The 19,993-nt window shown below is 38.5% G+C and overlaps 1 protein-coding gene across 1 annotated transcript in view; it reads right to left on the bottom strand.

The window, feature by feature from the left end:
- The window catches only part of Bub1b (BUB1 mitotic checkpoint serine/threonine kinase B), an 84,090-nt gene that overhangs the window by 40,913 nt on the left and 23,184 nt on the right, over positions 1-19,993 (bottom strand). The window contains exons 6-12 of the mRNA XM_023712655.1: positions 14,473-14,642; positions 13,433-13,644; positions 13,176-13,267; positions 7,348-7,577; positions 2,814-2,926; positions 1,502-1,617; positions 799-848 (exon numbers count right to left, since the gene is read on the bottom strand). Of these exons, the coding sequence (XP_023568423.1) occupies positions 799-848; positions 1,502-1,617; positions 2,814-2,926; positions 7,348-7,577; positions 13,176-13,267; positions 13,433-13,644; positions 14,473-14,642 (983 nt within the window). The remainder of the gene's footprint in view (positions 1-798; positions 849-1,501; positions 1,618-2,813; positions 2,927-7,347; positions 7,578-13,175; positions 13,268-13,432; positions 13,645-14,472; positions 14,643-19,993) is intronic.

Genomic DNA, 19,993 nt, shown 5'->3' on the forward strand with positions numbered 1-19,993 from the left:
TTATTTATTTAGTGTGTGTGTGTGTGTGGCCAGCTCAGCCCACCAGGGGGCAGGGCTGGCTGGCATGTGGTGCTGGGGGATTGAACCGCAGTCCCTGTGTTCTGCTTAGCTTAGCTTGTTCTAAGTAGGTGCCCCAGACCACCGAGCCATCTCACCAGCCCCCTCTTAACATATTTCTGAATAGGAAAAAAAATCTATTTGAATATAAAGTATTTTTAAACCCTTCTCTTCCCTTCAAAAAGCCACTTGCATATAGTCTTAGCTCCTGAATATTATATGCTTAGTTCAGAGTTTGGTAACTAAAGTAGAAGACTGGTGATTAGTATAAATTTACAATTATATTTAAAACAAATATTCAGGCCAGGGAGATAGCATGGCAGTCTAAGCGCCTGCCTGGCAAGTGCAAGGGCCTGGGTTTGATCCCTGGTACCACATGTTGTGTAGGCTATCGAAACCAGGTATGATGGTACATGCCTGTAATCCCAGCGCTAGGGAGGCTGAGACAGGAGGATCACTACGAGTCTAAGCTGTATAGCAAGACCCTGTACCAAATAAATAAAAGGTTAAAATAAATAAAATACTCCAAGCACTAAAAAATATTACAAAAATAGTCTTTCAAATGTCTGTGCTATCTCAAATCATGTTTATACCACATTCCATTACTCAAAGACACAGTAATACCGTTTTTCCTCTCTGCCTTCCTTCAACCACTTTACCATAATTAAGAAAAATATTTACAATTTTAATAATACATCTGTTATCAGCAAGTTCTTAATGATACTGTCAAATACAACTCACCTTTGGAGTGAGGTTGCTCTTGCCAAACGCTGTCTGCAGGTGAAGTTGCCCTATGATTAAATTTGTTTGAAAAGGTGCTCAATACCCACAGAAAGAACTATTTAATTTTTAAAAAGCCTAACTAATGCTTTTCCATTAAATATGATCTTCTTTGCTCTAAAATAATTACTTCACCACTGTTAATCCAAATTCTCTTGAAGATAGAAACTTCAGTTACTAAAAGTACTGTTGAAGTATACTAAACAATAAATGCTAAATGTTAAAGAGTTAAACAGATTATAAAATGGCAAGCTATTTTTATGAAACAAAACAAAAATAGGATATAAAAAAGGAGAGAAACACCCGTGTTAACAGTTGTTCTCTTTATGATTGACATGGTGATTTATTTAATTTTTTTGGCAGAACTGGGGATTGAACTCAGGCCCTTGTGCTTGCCAGGGAAGCGCATATTCCACTGAGCCATCTCCCCAGCCCCTTGACATGGTGATTTTTAAAGTATCATTTATATTTTTTCTATAAGAAAATATATATTTTAATGGAAAAAGTCAGCAGTCCATCTTCCCTCATCAGCACCAAAGCTTATGCTGTAACAGAGACTTACAAAAATTATGACTCAATGCTGTTAAGAGTCCAAGAGATTTCAAGTTAAATTTGGCTCTAAATGCTCCCATAGGGGTTGCCCTTTCCACCAATGTGTTCTTACCCAAGACAAATAGAACCGGATGGAGCCACTGTGGATGGAGCCATTGTCGGTATTTCCTGAAATTTGGATGCAATTTGCTGTTCACCTGTCTCCTTTGCACGCACCCTTTCTTCTTCCTATTATGTTAAAATAAACAAAACCCAATGTCTTTCCATCTAAAACATGCTATTTTCTCTTTTTTGGAGATAGGGTCTCACTACATAGTTCAGCCCGGCCTTGAACATTCCATGTAGTCTAGAATGGCCTTGAACTCATGGTGTTCATCCTGCTCCAGCCTCCCAAGTTCTGGGATTATAGGCGTATGCCAACGTGACCAGCACTGCTGCTATTTTTAAGCACTAGCTCCAGCATTAGCTTTACCAGTTTTCTAGATGCCCACGTGAAGCATCTGCACCACAAAAGTTCTTTCCAATAATTTATGTTTCTACTACTGTATCCTAGCACTGCTCAACTGTACTCAACTGAGCTTGGGCACATACTGAATTCTCTAGTTAATCTCATATGAATGGAACATGAATAAAAAGTTAAAATCAGAATTTACAAAATAACAACGTATCACTAAAAAGCCAATAAACTGTGTCACCTATTTCACATGTTATAAACCACCTGTTAAATTTTTTTCCTGCTCAACTTTGCTGCTAACAACTAATAAACTCCCTGAAAACTGGACAGGGGTTGGGAGGATTTTAGCTTCTGTACTGTCTACATTTATTTCAAGTTAGGCACGTAGCTCTGTGGTGGAGCACTACCCAGCACACCTGAAATTCTGGATCTCATCTCCTAAACCACAAATGATTTATTTTTTTATTTTCATGTATTTGGTACAGGGTCTCACTATGCAACTCAGACTCATAGTGATCCTCCTGTTTTCAGTCTCTCCAGCACTGGGGTTACAGGCAGGCGCCACCATACTCAGTCGGCTAGCTGGCTCAGTGAGGCCTAGGGGTGGCATGTGGGACTGAGGATCAAACCTTTACAATTTTTTTTTTTTTAAAAAGTATTTAGTACAGGATTTATAGGTTCTCACTACACAGATCAGACCTGTAGTGATCCTTCCCGTTTTTCAGCCTCCCAAGTGCTGGTATTACAGTCACGAGCCGCCACCATGCCCAGTATCAATCAGTCTCAGCTTGCCCCAGGGGGCGGGGCCGGCATGGCAGGCCTGGGATCAAACCCCTAGCCCCTGTGTCTGCCTAAGCAGGTACTTTAATCCACTGAGCTATCTGGCTGGCCCATTCACAAATTTTGTAAAATTGGCTAAATTTATTTTAATGAGCATTTGTTTTTGTGTATTAAAAAAAGGAAAAATTACCTGATCACCTTCTTTTTCTTCTTGAGTATTCTGGATTTCTTTTAGTTTTTTCTCCATCTCTTCAATCTGCTTCTTCATTTCTGCTATCTTCTGTTCACTGCTCAATAGCTCAGCTAGAAACAAGGAAGGTGACACAGATCTTACTCCCAACAGCAACTTATTCTATCAAAAAACTACTGTTGGGACTCTTATTCTCAACACATGTGAATACAGATGAAAATTATATAAAGAAAGTCCTTAATTTGAGATCTATGTTTCTTTACCTAGTTAAAAAAAAAGAAAGAAGGAACGAACACCTATTGGGCCAGCCAAATAGCAGATTGAAGCACCTGCAAACAGGTGCAGGGGCTAGGGGTTTGATCCCTGGGCCTGCCACCAGCCCCATCCTGGGGCACACTGAGACAGCAATTGAGACTGGGTGTGGTGGCGCATGCCTGTAATCCCAGCTCTTGGGAGGTTGTAAACAGGCGGATCACTATGAGTCCGATCTAGTAGTGAGACCCTGAACACCCCGTAGACCCTTCCCTAAAGTACAAAAAAAAAAAAAAAAAAAAAAAAAAAAACCTATTATGTGCCAAATACAACTTGAAAACTTATGCTTCAGGGGTATGTAAGTGTTTAGTCCTGTGATACAAACATTCAAACTTGGGGAAAAGAACACTAATTTGCAAATTAATAAGAAAATCAGTATTGCCAGGTGTTGTGGCACATGTCTGTAATCTCAGCATTTAGGGAGCTAAAGCAGGAGGACCACAAATTTGGGGATAGCCTGGATGAAATATAAGACTGTCTTAAACTAAATAGAATACAAGAAAATATTTATTTATTCATTTATTTATATTTTGGCAGAACCGGGGATTGAACTCAAGCCCTTGCGCTTGCCAGGCAAGCACTTATGCTACTGAGTCATCTCCCTGGCCCCAGAAAACCATTATTTAAAGAGCCAGCCCAAAAAAGGTGATGTAAGAATATGACTGGGTCAAGGTATGGAGGTTGTTGGCTACTTAAGACATGTCAGTAATCATGAAAACTTTGTCTGAGAAAGTGATGATAAAACTGAAACTTAAACAATAAGAGGGCCAGTCATCTACAGATAGGGAGAGAGTTCCATAATGGAGGAAGATTGCTGGGTTCTAGAATCCAAAAGGATGTTAGCTTGGTTGTAGCATACACTGGTAAAAACTGGATTGGAGAAGTAAGCAAGTACTAAGTTATTTGGCTTTTTGTAGGTTAGAATATAGAGTATGTATTACATTCTAAGACAATGAAATAAAGTAGAATTTTAAGTGAAGGAATGACATATTCCAATTTTTTACAAATATCATCTACCGTGAATAAAATGGATTGTAGTAGGACAAGAATGAGGGAAAAAAGAGTTGCAGTAGTTCAGCTAAAAGACTGGCTTGGGGAAGCAGCTCATGCATCTGAGACTCCCCAAAGTCAGGACTTTTCTTTGCACACCTGAGGCCACCCACGGTGGCTCTGCAGCTGTCATCATGCCACAGAATGAATATATTGAATTACACCCTAAACACTACGGGTACCGCTTGGATTACCATGAGAAAAAGAAAGTCGAGAGGCTCATGAATGTTCAAAGAAGGCAAAAAAAAAATGATTGGCCTGAAGGCTAAACTCTACCACAAACAGCACCATGTGGAGAAAATACAAATGAAGACTATCAAGATGCATTAAAAGAGAAATACCAAACAAAAGAAGGATGAAAAGACTCCAAAAGGAGCAGTACCTGCTGGACAGAGAAGGACAGTCTCGTGCAAAAGTATTTTCTAACATGATTTAACAAAAACGAAAAGAAAAGATGGGAAAATGGGAAGTTCCTCTGCCCAAAGTTCGTGCCCAAGGAGAAACAGAAGTATTAAAAGTTATTCAAACTGGAAAGAGAAAAAAGAAAGCATAGAAAAGGATGGTTACTAAAGTCTGCTTTGCTGGAGATGGCTTTACAAGGAAATCACCTAAATATGAAAGATTCATTAGGCCAATGGACCCCAATGGGCTTACATTTTAAGAAGGCCCATGTAACACATCTTGAACTGAAAGCCACCTTTTGCCTGCCAATACTTGGTGTGAAAAAGAATCCTTCATTGCCACTGTATACAACTTTGGGTGTTATTACCAAAGGAACAATGATTGAGGTGAACATGAGGGAGTTGGGCCTTGCGACACAAGGAGGCAAGGTTATTTGGGGTAAATATGCCCAGGTAACCGACAATCCTGAAAATGATGGACGCATCAATGCAGTCTTACTAGTTTGACAGGTGTTTCATACAATAACTTCTTACACTTAGTGAAGACTATAGAACAATCAGGAAAACCATAACTTGAATACTGCTGAACAACTCTCATGACTACATTCATCAATAAAACTATTAAATTGTAAAAACATTAAAATGGCCCAGTTAAAGTGGTCTTTTATTAGAGGTCTGCTAAGAGCTTACATGTTAGTGGATTGAACCATTTGAAAAAGTAAATGTAAGTCTTTGTATTAAAGAGTGGGATGATATCTCTCATTCCTAAAAGGTCACCAGTATTTAGGGATCTAGGGCTAGGAACTCTGCTGAAGCTATTCTAACTCATCTTTTATCACTAGTCCTAAAAAAAGTAATGTTTAAGTTTATTCTCAATATTGTCTATTTATAATACTTTAAGAATGGCATTAGAAGTTTATTCAGATAATTCCAACTTGGTTGCACTGATGCCCTGAAAAGAAATTTTATTTGTAGTTAAATAATATAAGAAGGTTATATGTTAGGGGTGCAGCTCAAATTTTGTTATATGCATTAAATGGTCATGGCTTAAAAAAAAAAAAAGACTGGCTTGGACTGAGTTTAACAATGGGTAGTCTGTTACAGCTAATGTACAAAGTACAGGTTTCAGACAAACGAAAGGCAAGAGAATTTGCAAAGGTACAAAACATACACAGATGAAAAATTACAAATTCATGAATTAGAATCAGAGACCAGCTTATGAAATCAGAATTTAAAAACTTCAGTAGCTCCATACCTTTATATATCTACTTAAATCCCACTTTAACCCTAGAAGAAAATGTATTTTCATTTTGTACTTTTTTCTTTAACCTAGATAGCTACATTTTCTGTTTCATGTTAGCTATTTTCTATGTACATTAAGTCAGTGGGGTATATGTGCATTGCTTAGGATTGAATGTAGGGCCTTGTGCAAGCTAGGCAAGCACTCTACCACTAAGCAACATCCCCAGCCCACTTCCTATTTTAAAAAGACTACTCAACTAGTCCTCAACTAGCCTTCTCTCTCCCCTTTGACACACAGCTTCTGTTTTACAATATTATTATTTGAACCTAGAACACATGTCAATCTTGGAAGACTCTAGGTGATAACATAAATTACAGCAATTTAAAATTCATTTTCTTTCTTTTCCTTCCCTCCCTTCCTCTCTCCCTTCTTTCCTTCGTATTTAGGACAGGGTCTACAGGGTCTCACTGCATAGACTGGATTCGTCGTGATTCTCCTGTTTTCAGTCTCCAAGTGCTGGGATTACAGGGGCTCACCACCACACCCATTCTCAATAATTGCTGAGTGCGCCCCAGGGGAGGGGCTGGCCCAGTACGCCAGGGATTGAACCCTGGCCACTGTGCTCTGCCTAAGCAGGGACTTTAGTCTGCTGAGCTATCTGGCCAGTTTTAAGTTTTCTAGAAGTATGCTTTATAGAAGTTTATTTTTAACTTGTTACCTGAAACCCAGATTTTTCCTCAAATTGCAAGTGATCTTTAAATGTTCTAGATTGTCAGACAAATACCCAATCAACAGAACTGAGGTAAAATAATAGGTATTCTGGAGATATATATATATATATATATATTTGGTACAGGGTCTCACTCAATATGCAGCTCGGACTTGTAGTGATCCTCCTATCTCAGCCTCTTCAGCACTGGGATTACAGGCATGTGCCACCACACCTGGTTTTGGTGGCCAGCACAACACGAGGATGGCACAGCATGTGGTACTGGGGATCAAATCTGGGTCCTTGCGCTTGCCAGACAAGTGCTTAGACCATCAGGCTATCTTCCCTGCCTGATAAAGTCTTTAAGAAATGATACAAATATCCATTTTAAGTAACTGGGTGTGACTTAATATGTTCATCCACATAGCTTTGGAAAAACTCCAGATACAGTATCAAAGGTAGAGGAAATGAACTATTCTAGGCAACTTTATTCATTGTTAGGGTTAGCAAGATTGATGCTTGGGCACATGCATGTCAGGGAGCATGGCTGGTACTTATATTGGGAAATCTGAATTGTTCCTACAGTTCACAACTGCTTTACCTCCTTTACTCTTTAGTACAGACTCAGTGTTCTTCACCACAAGATTTTGCGCGAGGCAACAATGGGAATTCTGCCTATATACAAAGAGAATCAATACATTTGCAGAAACATCACATAACCATATAAATAGGAAGCTACTTTCTTTGGACTTAATATATCTGCTCAACTTTCCCACAAATAAACTATTGACACAGACTTCAGTTACATCATATACATACCTTCCCTTTGTTCCTTCAGTTTCTTCCGGAAAACTTCAGCCCGGATTTCTTCAAAAGAAAACTCTTCAACTCCTGCATAAATCTTCTCTTTACAATACATCACCTTCGCTTTCTCTTCCTCACACTCTTGTTGATGACTCTGAACCCTTTGCAGGGGATCCCCTTCCTCCCTTCCAGGCTTTCTGGTGCTTAGTATATGGTTTATACTAGGCTCAATTTTACATGGTGTCCTAAAGAACAAAATAATTATTATTCCCCTTAAGGTCTAAATGAGTTACTTCTTACCTATTTTGACCAAATGCATGAATAGTGTTATTAGTAAAACTTTATGTGATCCATCTCAAAAAGCAGCCAGGGAGATAGCTCAGCCTGGCAAGCCCAAGGTCCAGAGTTCGATCTCTAGTACAAAAGAAAAAAAAAAATCTATTTTAAAAAGCTAAAAAACTGAAAAAAGATAAAAATAATTAAAGGGATTATCAATAACTATGTTGTGGGGCTAGGGAAGTGGCTCAATGGCACAAAGACTTACTTGGCATGTGGTTCAATCTCTAACAGTGGGAAGGGAAAAACTATGTTCTATGGATTACCTTTGCCAGGAGGAAGGGAATTAGCACTGAGTTAGGCTTATCAAGTAGCTTATATTACTTGGTAAAAATAACAATAAAAGGACCTCTTACTCAATGTATGAAAAGAAGTTAACCTATGCAATGTCATCATTTCTCACTGCTTAATGCCCAAAAGAATTAGGAATATGGACGGCATCAGGAAACTAATTTGAAGTTCAAGGTTTCTGGCTAGGGGGTAAGAATGAAAGAAGCAATATAAGTTTCCAAAAAATGAAGCCTAACATGTCTCAATCAAGGGACAGTAACATTAGCATGGGTCAGAATCACTTATACCTTTCATTTGCTAATTTTTTTAAAAACAACTAAAGATAGCCTAGTCCTTCCCACCTCGACAGGTCTACTTTTCTTTTTGTGTCTTGGATTTTTTTACCTATTAAATGGAAATAATCGAATTCTAAGGTTGTTTTCTTCCCAGATCTACTTAATCAGAGTCCACGATAGTAGGATCTAAGCATGTACATGTTTGAAAAGCTACCCCAACTCATTCAATCTTCTATAAAAAAAAACTCATATTACAGATCATACATGATGGTTTAAAGTTTTCCTGTAAGGACAGGAGTAAGACAAGGATCCTTTTCTTTTTGAAATGTATTTAGTACAGGGTCTACGGGGTCTCACTACACAGATTGGACTCAGAGTGATCCTGTTTTCAGCCTCCCAAGCACTGGGATTACAGGTGCGTGCCACTGAGCCCAGTCTCAATCACCATCTTAGTGCATCCTGGGGGTGGGGCCAGCACGGCAGGCCCAGGATGTCCTTTCTTGTCACTTTTATTCAATTTGTTCAGAAGTTTTAGTCACGAGAATTAGGCAACAAAAAAAAAAAGAAAAAAGAGTCTCGATGGGAAAGGAAGAACTATTTGCAGATAACCTGACCTTATATACAGACAATCTTCAGAATCCACTAAAAATCTATTACATAATAAACTAGTTCATCAAACCCAGAGGAAACAAGATCAATCTTGAAAAATACATTTTATGCTGGGGCCGGGGAGATGGTTCAGTGGAACAAGTGCTTCCCTGGCAAGCGCAAGGGCCTGAGTTCAATCCCCAGTTCCACAAAATAAATAAATAAATAAATAAATAAATAAATAAATAAATAAATTTTAGGGCCAAGGATATAGCTTAGTGGCACAGCACCTGCCTGGCAAGTGTGAGGTCCTGAGTTCAATTCCTAGTACCAAAAAAGGAGGAAAAAAAAAAAAAGAAGAAAGAAAAAGAAAAATAAATTTTTAGGCATGATGGGGTATACCTGCAGTCCCAGCTACTCTGGAGGCTGAATCAGGACTGTTTAAGCCCAGGCGTTTGATAGACTGGGCAACACAGCAAATAAGTATTTACTCAGTTGTATTTTATGCACTTGCAATAAAAAAAAAAATCTGAAAATAAAATTAAGAAAATAATTCTATTTAGAGAATCTTCATAAATCTATTTATAATAGCTTCATAAATAAAATACTCCAGAATAAATTTAAAATATAGCATGTACAGATATCTTACCAAAGATATACTGATGACATACACATGAAAAGATGTTCAATGTCAAATTAAGACAATAATGATACCATAGGTATAGACATCTTTGGTGGTGATAATTTAAAATACTGGCAATACTGAATGCTGTCAACAAGGTAGAGCAATAAGAACTGTTATTTATTATTAAGAGAAATTCAAATAGTACAAACACTTTGCAAGAGAGTTTGGCACTTTAGATGGCTAAATTTAGTCTTATCATACAATCTGATCAAGTAAATTAAAAAACTAAGTTCACACAAAAACTTTCACATGTTAATGTTATAGTAACCTATTCATAACTGCTAAAGCTTGCAAGCAACCAAGATGACCTCCAGTAGATCAATGAATAAAACTGGCACACTGATACAATGAAACCATCATTCAGCCCTGAAAGACATGTGCTTCTGAGAGACAGACTACATGGAGGAAGTATTGTTCAGTGAAAGAAGCTTCTCTGAGAAGGCTACCATGTGATTCCAGGTATATTACTTTCTGGAAAAGGCAAATCTGAAAAGACAGCACAAGCATCTGATATTTCTAGTGATTTGGGAGAAGATAAAGGTGGAGCACAGCACCTTTTAGGCCAGTGAAACCATTTTGTGACACTATAATGAATGATATATGATATTATTCCTTTGTCAAAATTTATAGGCTGTGAAACAATGAATCTTAATGTAAATACGAGACTTTAGAGTCAATAATTATAACATACCACACTAATGCAAAATGTTAATAGAGAACCCTGTGGATAAGGTTGGGAGAAACATATATGGGAATTCTCTGAATTTGCTACTTATTTTTCTATTAAACCTAAAACTACACTAAAAAGTATATTGCATTTATTTTAAAAAGCTCAAGGGACTGGGGATGTAGCTCAGCACTTGCTTAGCATGTTGACTCTGAGTTAGGATTTCTAGTGTGAGAAAAAAAGAAAAATTAATTAATTAATTTTTTTTGGCGGAACCGGGGATTGAACTCCGGTCCCTGCGCTTGCCAGGGAAGTGCTTATTCCACTGAGCCATCTCCCTGGTCCCAACAAAAAGAAAAAGCTCAAGACTAGTGTTCTGATAACTACCAAACATTGTAGAAAGAAATTAAAGAAAATAAATAAATGAAATGACAGCCTATGTTATGGATCTGAAGACCTAAGATTGTTAAGAAGTTAATATTCATGAAACTGATTCATAGATTACTCAGAATCCCTATCAGAAATCCTAGCCAATCTTTTTGCAAAAAACAAACAAGCTAATCCTAAAATTCATACAGAACCACAAGGAGAGCAAAATAAAAGTCTTTAAAAAGAAAAACAAAGTTGAAGGATTCATATTTCCCAAGTTTAAATCACTAAAAAACCTAGAGTGTAGGGCCCGGGGAGATGGCTCCGTGAAATAAGCCCTGGCAAGTGCAAGGGCCCGAGTTCAATCCCAGGTTCCACAAAAAACAAAACAAAAAACCCACCTTTAGATTGTGTGGGGGAGAAAAGAAAAGACTGGGTAGGCTGGGGAGATAGCTCAGTAGAATAAGAGATAGCTCAGTAGAATAAGTGTTTGCCTGGCAAGTGCAAGATCCTAAACTCAATCCCTGGAACCAAAAAATAAATAATAAACAAACAGAAAAGATTGGGTGGCATTTACTGGCATGCAGATAGAAATATTCATCCATTACACAGTATTAAAAGTTTAGAAATAGCATCATATGTGGTCAACTGATTTTCAACAAGGCAGCCAGGACCATTCAAAAAACACTTGGTATTGGGACAAGTGGATATCCACATGCAAAGCTGTGAATCTAGACTTCTTTCTTTTACTATACATAAAAATCAGCTAATGCTCATCAACCAAAATGTTACAGCCTCATGAAACACTCTACATTTAAGATACATCCCTACTTTTCTTCCTCTTTTTTTTTTTTTTTTGTTGCTCTTTTTGAGATAAGATCTCACTATGCAATTCAGGCTAGCCTTGAGGTCACTTTGTAACCCAGGCTGGCTTTATTTATTTATTTATTTTTTTGTGGAACTGGGGATTGAACTTAGATCCTTGCGTTTGCCAGTCAAGCACTTATCCTACTGAGCCATCTCCCCGGCCCACCAGGCTGGCTTTAAACTTGCAACAATCCTCCTGCCTCAGCCTCCAAATTACTGGGATTACAGGTGTGTACCACCATGCAGAGTCTCCTAATTTTCTTTCTTTTTTTTTTTTTAAATTTTATTTATTTGTGTGTGTGTGTGTGTGTGTGTGTGTGTGGCCAGCTCAGCCCACCAGGGGGCGGGCCTGGCTGGCATGTGGTGCTGGGGGATTGAACCGCGGTCCCTGTGCTTTGCTAAGCTTGTTCTAAGTAGGTGCTTTAGACCACTGAGCCATCTCACCAGCCCCTAATTTTCTTATTAAATAAAGAACTATAAACCATTAAGATAAACATAACTTGAAGAAAAATATGTAGAAAGGTCAAATGAGATACCTATGAAAAAGAATTTAAGTATAAAAAAGGGCTTGGGAGATAGCTCAGTGGTCTAACTGCCTGTCTGGCAAGGGCAAGGATCTAGGTGGAATTCCAGATACCACTTGCCATGCTGATCTGGCCACCAAAACCTGGTGTGGCAGCACATGCCTCTAATCCCAGTGCTGGAGAGGCTGAGACAGAAGGATCACTATGAGTCAAAGCTGCGTAGTGAGACCCTATACCAAATACATTAAAAAAAACCAACCACCAAGAAAGTTCGACACTTTCTATACCATATTAACTTCGACAGTTTGTTTGTAGAAAGTGATTTGAAGTATTAGAAAATTTAAATGTCCATGAATGCATACTATCAATTTCTATAAATGCTCATGTGCATCTCTCAAAGATCTCTTCTTTCTCTTGTGGTCTTATCAGACAGAATTTTTGCTCAAAAATCCAGTTTTTGAGGGCCAGCCAAATATCTCAGCAGATTAAAGCATCTGTAAGCAGGTGCAGGGGCTGGGAGTTCAATCCCCCTGCCTACCGGCCCTGCCCCTGGGGTGCGCTGAGACAGCAGTTGAGACTAGGTGTGGTGGTGCGCGCCTGTAATCCCAGCTCTTGGGAAGCTGTAAAGAGGAGGATCACTATGAGTCTGATCTAGTAGTGAGACCCTGAACACTCTGTAGACTCTTCCCTAAAGTACAAAAAAATAAAAAATAAAATAAAAATCCAGTTTTTCCATTTCTATAGTACTTTGCATATAGTGGTAGTTATAAATTATGAGAAAACTTGCACTGAGACACAGAATTTATCATGGTATTAGAACTTGGTAAGTATTAGACTAAATTAATTTATACTATCATTTACCTACCATACTTTTTCTTACAAACAGAAATTCTAACAGAAAAAAGGAGACAAAAAAATCAAAAAGAAAAAGCAGGACAAGAGAAAATTATCACAATTTTTAATTAATACTGTCAGTCACAAAAGTAGAGTATCTTAACTACATCATGGTGCTTGTCATAGTTATAGCAATGCAAATATAAACCTAACTAATAAGCTTATTTCCTAACAAAAATATTCCTAAATGAGCGTCTCGGCCTAACATACTCAAAAGAATGTAAGCATAAAGGACACACAAAACTTTGGCTGCTTTCATTTCCACCAAGAAGATCTCTCTGAGAACTAAGGTGCTTGTGCAAGCCTATAGTAATTCCCACTTCAAAGTATCTGGGAACGAAACTCACATGACTGGCTGTTGTGCAGTCTCTTCCACATACGGAGTAAAACTGGGGAGCATAGGGGTTACAGCTGTCACAGAAGCTGTGCTGCCATGAGGCTGGAGAAGAAGAAAACCAAAATTACCAAAGCTTTACATTTGGCACAACATGTGCAAAACACTCCCAAATATTCTAGAGGAATTAAGATGTGCTACAAGTATTCCTCTACTTTGAACCCCAAGTCTTGGTTATGCTGGCAGGTAGCTCCACCTCTGAATGCTCACCTTGCGATCCAAGGCCCTCTTGTGCCAGGGGCCTGCTTGCAGCTCATTCTCCTTGGCTCTCGGGGGTGGGGGGGCCATCCATGGCTGGACTGTAGGCTTACACAGCTCTGTTCTAGAAGCCAAATCAGCATTTTCATCAAAGACAGTAACTCTACAATTGCTTTGCATCCTCTGAGGAACTGGATTTTGGAGTTTCCTACTTTGGTTTGGTGCTAGTAAAAGAAACATTAAAACTTTATGTAAAAAATTATCAACTTAGATGCCAGATAAGGTACACACATTAGTCCTCAAATTGAGAATACATCTACAATAAAATCAGAGATTGTCAAAAACATTAAAAAAAAAACCCAAACCAACAACATAATGAACCAAATTACTAACCACTGGGTCTAATCTGTCTTTGTTACTCTTTCCTTTTTTGTTTTTCCACTGCTTTCACTCTTATTTATGGGTATCCAAAAGAGAACTTCTCCACCTTCCTTTAGCTATCATCTTAACCTTGGTAAGTTTTATCAGGAATTAACCTCAGACTACTTTTTAGCTTTAAACTTTCTCTCAATGGGAATCAGCAGAGACCAAAAAATTAACCCATTTATTAGGCGTACTCTCTTACTTTAAGCTTTACCACAATTTGGGTAAATATCTTCTGAAATTATATGTTGTATGATATATATATACATATATATTTTTTTCTAGCCAATATTTCATTAATTTTTAAAATCACACACCACCATAGTCTCAGTCACTGGCTCAGCACGCCCCGAGGGCGGGGCCGCTATGGCAAGCCGGGCCACTGTGCTCCGCAGAAGCAGGTGCTTTAGTCAACTGAGCTATCTGGCTAGCCCTCCCAAAGTCACAAAACTGCTGATACTCATGGGTTTCATTGCACAATGTGATATTAACTTGCCTTTGACTTCCTTCTTTTTGCTGCCCACTACTCTGTTCACAGGTATACACCTATGCATTATTTTCTACATAATTATCTTCTACATAATTTAAGAGACTTATATGTTTTCCAGAATAACATGTAACAAACTTACACTTGAGGGCACTGCCTACACGGCTGATTGGAGCCCTTGCTGTTTTTTTTCCTTTACTCTTTAGTTCGGCTAGTGTGCTTCGTTGTGACACAGAAGATGCAAAAACTTCTTCCTCTTCTTCTGTCTCAAGTGCCAAGAGAGACTGCCGAGACACTCGGGCTTGGAATTGTCTAAAGTGAAAAGACAATTTACTTTGGCTGAGATTGTCACTACTCAAAAGACTCAAAATTTCTATTTTATTTTTATTTTGAGACAGGGTCTCACTATGCAGTTCAGGTTGGCCTTGAGCTCACTTTGCAGCCCAAGCTGGTCTCAAACTCAACAATCCTCATGCCTTAGCCTCCAGAGTACTGGGACTACAAGCATGTACCATCACTCTAGCTTATACTCAAAATTTCTAATTTTTCAAAATAAAATGCAATTAAGCACTATTGCTTAGATGTTGAAAAAAGAAAAAAAAATAGAATGAGGAAAGAAATACAGAAATAGTCTCAAAAAAGTATATTAGGAATAAAGAGAACTACCTTGAGATTAGAAAAGTGACTAAAAGCAATTTAGATTCCCCATTAAATATTTGACCAAAATTAAAAATACTTATACTAAAAAAAAAAAAAGAATCTCATACTCTGAAAAATCGTCACTAGGTAGATTTGAGGATCAGATTAGGGTCACTAAAATAAAATTTAGTTAAATCAGTTTGCCATTAACTTTTCAAAAATAAAACTTAAAATTACACCATAGTTGAAAATGAGCATCCACCTAGACCCAGCTGATAACACTGTGTCATGGCTGTTTTAGCATCTCTACACACACACACACACACACACACACACACACACACACACACATAAACACACACCATTTTTCTTTCCTGAGCTATATGAAATGGAGTTGAATACATGACATTTTACTTTTACTGGCAGAAATTTGAAGACTAAACTTCCTGTGCTGTTGCCACAGTTTTAAGTTTATCAGGAAGGTTAAAAAAAATTGTATATGCTGGCTAGAATAGAGTAACCTAAGCCTACCATCTCTCTCTAACATACACTGATCAGAATTCAAAATGTTAGATACATACAAAGAGAGCAACTCAGGGGACTTTGAGAAGTAAACAAAGGCAAGTGGACTGTGGAGAGGAGTCAAAACTTAAAAACCTCCACAAGGTTGTTTCCTGTTTTGTTTTTTTCTCTTCTGTTTTCTCTCATGGTATTCAACTGTTACAATAGTATGGAAAATCTAAAACTCCTAGAGAAAACCCTTTTTGGTCTTAAGAGCAGGGAAGGGGAATTTTTGAGAGGCAAAAAGTATTAGAGAAACACTGGTGAGAAATTAAGTTGAAGAAGGGGATTTCCTAAGGGTGTTTGTGAATTGGCACAAGCCTGGGGTCACTCCTGACCTTAGCACATACAGAAAAGCTTGGAGAGCTAAACTTTTGTAAAGTAGCCCAAGCCTCACTCTAACTCTGAGCAAGAGATACACTGGACAGGTCAAAGCAGCATAACAAAAGTTCTGAAAACTAAACTGACAGTGGTGTCCTCATGGACATTAGGTGGAACCTTAAGAAACTTGTGGTATTTTAAATTTGGTTGCCTAAGACAAAAACATCAACACTCTCCACAGAACACCAACCAGTAAGACTCAGAGTCTCAAAGCACAGTTTAGGGGCCGGGGAGATGGCTCAGTGGAATAAGCGCTTCCCTGGCAAGTGCAAGGGCCTGAGTTTAATCCCCAGTTCCGCAAAAAAAAAAACAAAAACACAGTTTAGAATAAATGTTCAGGACAAAATTCTTTCACACACACAGAACCAGGAAAAAGTGACCAATTATGTAGGAAAACTCATTAACAAAAGTCAACATCAACATGAATCAGAGCCAGGCACTGTGGTGCATGCCTGTAATTCCTAGCACTGGGGAGGCTGAGGCAGGAGGATTACAGTGAGTTTGAGGCCAACCTGGGATACACAGTAAGTTCAGGACCAGCCTGAACTACATAGCAAGACCCTGTCTCAGGAAAAAAAAAAATGTTGGTGTTTTCAAATGGATTTTAAAGCAGCTATTATTATTATTATTATTATTATTATTATTATTATTTGTGGTTCCAGGGATTGAACTCAGGGCCTTGCGTTTGCCAGGCAAGTGCTTATTTTACTGAGTTATCTCTTTGGTCCTATTATTTGAAATGAATCAGAAAAATAGAAAATTCTCAGTAACAACAAATGGAAACTATATAAAATAATGAAATGGAAATTTTAGACCTATATTTTGCAGGATCTCAAGTAACAAATTTAGTGGATGACAGCCATTGCAGTACATTGAGCTCCACAGAGATAGCGTTGGGGCAAGTGAGAGCCGGACAGGCACTGGGCGACTCTACCTCGCTGAGGAAAACAAGTAAACATGGGCAGAGGAGATCCTAAGAAGCCGAGAGGCAAGATGTCATCATATGCATTCTTTGTGCAGACTTGCCGAGAGGAGCACAAAAAGAAGCACCCAGATGCTTCCGTTAACTTCTCAGAGTTTTCTAAGGAGTGCTCAAAGAGGTGGAAGACCATGTCTGCTAAAGAGAAAGGAAAATTTGAAGATATGGCAAAGGCGGACAAGGCGCTTTATGAAGGCTAAATGAAAACTTACATCCCTCGAAAAACTTACATCCCTCCTGAAGGAGAAACAAAAAAGAAGTTCGAGGATCCCAATGCGCCCAAGAGGCCTCCTTCGGCTTTCTTCTTGTTCTGTTCTGAGTATCGCCCAAAAGTCAAAGGAGAACATCCCGGCCTCTCCATTGGTGATGTCGCAAAGAAACTTGGAGAAATGTGGAATACTACTGCAGCAGATGACAAGCAGCCATACGAGAAGAAGGCTGCTGAGCTGAAGGAGAAGTATGGAAAGGACATTGCTGCCTACCGGGCTAAAGGAAACCTGATGCAGCAAAACAGGGAGTTGTCAAGGCTGAAAAAAGCAATGAAAAGAAGAGGAAGATGAGGATAAGGAGGAGGAAGATGAAGAGGATGAGGAGGATGAAGAAGAGGATGATAGGTTGGTTCTAGTGCAGTTTTTTTTTTTTTTTTTCTCTCTTGTCTATAAAGCATTTAACCCTCCTGTACACAACTCACTCCTTTTGAAGGGGGCCGGGTAGATAGCTCAGTGGCATAAGTGCCTGCCTGGCAAGCACAAGTTCCTGAGTTTGATTCCCAGTACAAAAAAAAAAAAAGTTTCCTAGGGGAAAATGGGCATTTGGGGCCTGCCGGTTAACTCAGTTGTTTAAGTGCCTGCTCATGCAAATGCAGTCAGGCACAGGATACCATAGTTGGATCCCCACCTCCACTTGCCTTACTTAGATCCGCCCTTAAGGCAGCCTGAGCCAGCCAAAACAAAAACAAAAAAACTCCTTTTGAAGAAAAAAAAATGTAATGTAAGGCTGGTAAGTTTTTTTTTTTTTTTAAGATTTGTTTTTAAACTGTACAGTGTCTTTTCTTGGTATGGTTAACACATTACCGAATGTGTCTTTAGATATCCCTGTCCTAGTGGTATTTTCCATAGTCACTAACCTTGCCTGGTACGGTATGGGGGTTGTAAACCGGCATGGAAATTTAAAGCAGGTTCTCATTAGTGCGCAGCACAAATTAGTTATAGAGGGGCACGGTAGTTTTTCATCTTCAATTGTCTCTGATGCAGCTTATATAATATAATTGTTGTTCTGTTTACTGAATAGCACTCTGTAACTGCAAAAAAAGAAAGTTCTGGGGGCCGGAGAAATGGCTTGATGGAATAAGCACTTGCCTGGCAAGCACAAGGGCCTGAGTTCAAAACCCAGGTCCCACCAAAAAAAAAAAAAAAAAAAAAAAGAAAGTTCCAACTGTTTTGTTGACATTCTGAATGAGTCTAAGGAAATACAATTTTTTTATTAAAAAAACATTAATGGATGGACTCAGGGCATAAATGGGGATGAAAAAGGAAAGAGGATATGAATCTGAGACATATCAATAAAACTGGTCAATTTGAAGAATAAAAAAAAATTTAAAAATAGTTTCAGGGGCCTCTGGAACAAAATCAAAAGGTCTAAAATTTGTGTATCTGAAGTTCCAGAAGGCAGAAGAGATGTACGTATAGAAAAGTACTTTATAATATTGGCTAAACGCTAGTAAAAAATTTTTTGAATGTAGTAAGTAGCTACATTTATTGAAGATCATAGAACAGCAGCAGAACAGTGAGAAGGGTGAAAGGAAAAAGAGAAAGGAAAAGGGACTCAAATGGGGGGAAGGCCTCGATAACTCAGGCTTCCAGTGAATACAGGGTCAGACACCACTGACTTCTCAATGATGCCAGTAATCTGCATGACCTCCTAAACTTACAGCAGGATAATCATTAGGATGACACTAGTAACTTTTACACAAAGCATACATTTAACTAATTCAAAAGGCCCGCTGTACCTTAAACAAATTACAAAAGAAAATGTACCTAGATACATTATAATCAAACTGCTAAAAACAAAAGCAGAGAAAAAATCTTGGAGAACAGGAAAATCAATATATACATACTAAAACAATGATTCAAATGACTAGAAATTCTCTTTGGAAACCACAAAAGCCAGAAGACAATAGAATATTTTTAAAGCGATGAAAGAAAGAACTATTGATCCAGAATTCTACAAAGTAAGTTTAAAACCAGCCTGAACTACATAGCGAGACCCTGTCTTGACAAAAAAGAGCTTGTTTTTATTTGTAGTTCTTCTAGTGCTGTTGACATCATATTTTGTTTTGTTTTGTTTAATGGTGCTAGGGATTGAACTCTGAGCCTCTCATATGTCTAAGCATACACTCTACCACGAAGCCTCACTAAGGTGCGAAGGCTGCCATTCACCCTCCCTTAAAATCTCTTCCTCGGTTTGAACACACTTATCCCATCATTCTTGCCACTTTCTGAAGCAGTTCAAGATCTGCTTCATGCCTTTAATTGTGCTGTTATAGTTACCTTGATGTCCTGAATTAATTCAAAATGTTTACCTTTCACGGTCATTTTGGTTTTCAAGAGGAGCCAGAATCACATGTTGTCAGATCCAGTGAATAAGGTGGATGAGGACACATCGTTAACATTTCTATGAGTCTGTCTTTTCATTGGCTAGCACTTGGCAGCAGCACTCGGTGTATTTGAGACCACACCTTGTAAAAACAACCCTGAAAGACTTCTAGCACTGCTTCAGGGGGTGGCAAGAACTGTACTGGGTAAGTCTGTTTGGGAAGGTATTTTGAGGGAGATTAATGACATACGTAGATAAGATACTTCTATGGCTATAAAGCTTCTAAATTTTACTTGAAGTGGTAAAATCTTAACTCTAAGTAGACAGTGAACGTGTAGGATGTGATTATATACCCTAGAGCAGCCACTTAAAAGAGTACTAGCAAGCTGGGCCGGCGGTACACGCCTGCAACTCCAGCAATCTGAGAGGCTGAGGGAGACGACTGAGAATCTGAGCTCAGCCCGAGCAAATTAGAGACCAAGTGTGAAAGCTTGTCTTTTTTTTTTTT

Source organism: Octodon degus, unplaced genomic scaffold, assembly GCF_000260255.1.
Source record: "Octodon degus isolate 3935 unplaced genomic scaffold, OctDeg1.0 scaffold00002, whole genome shotgun sequence".
Taxonomy (NCBI): Eukaryota; Metazoa; Chordata; class Mammalia; order Rodentia; family Octodontidae; genus Octodon; species Octodon degus.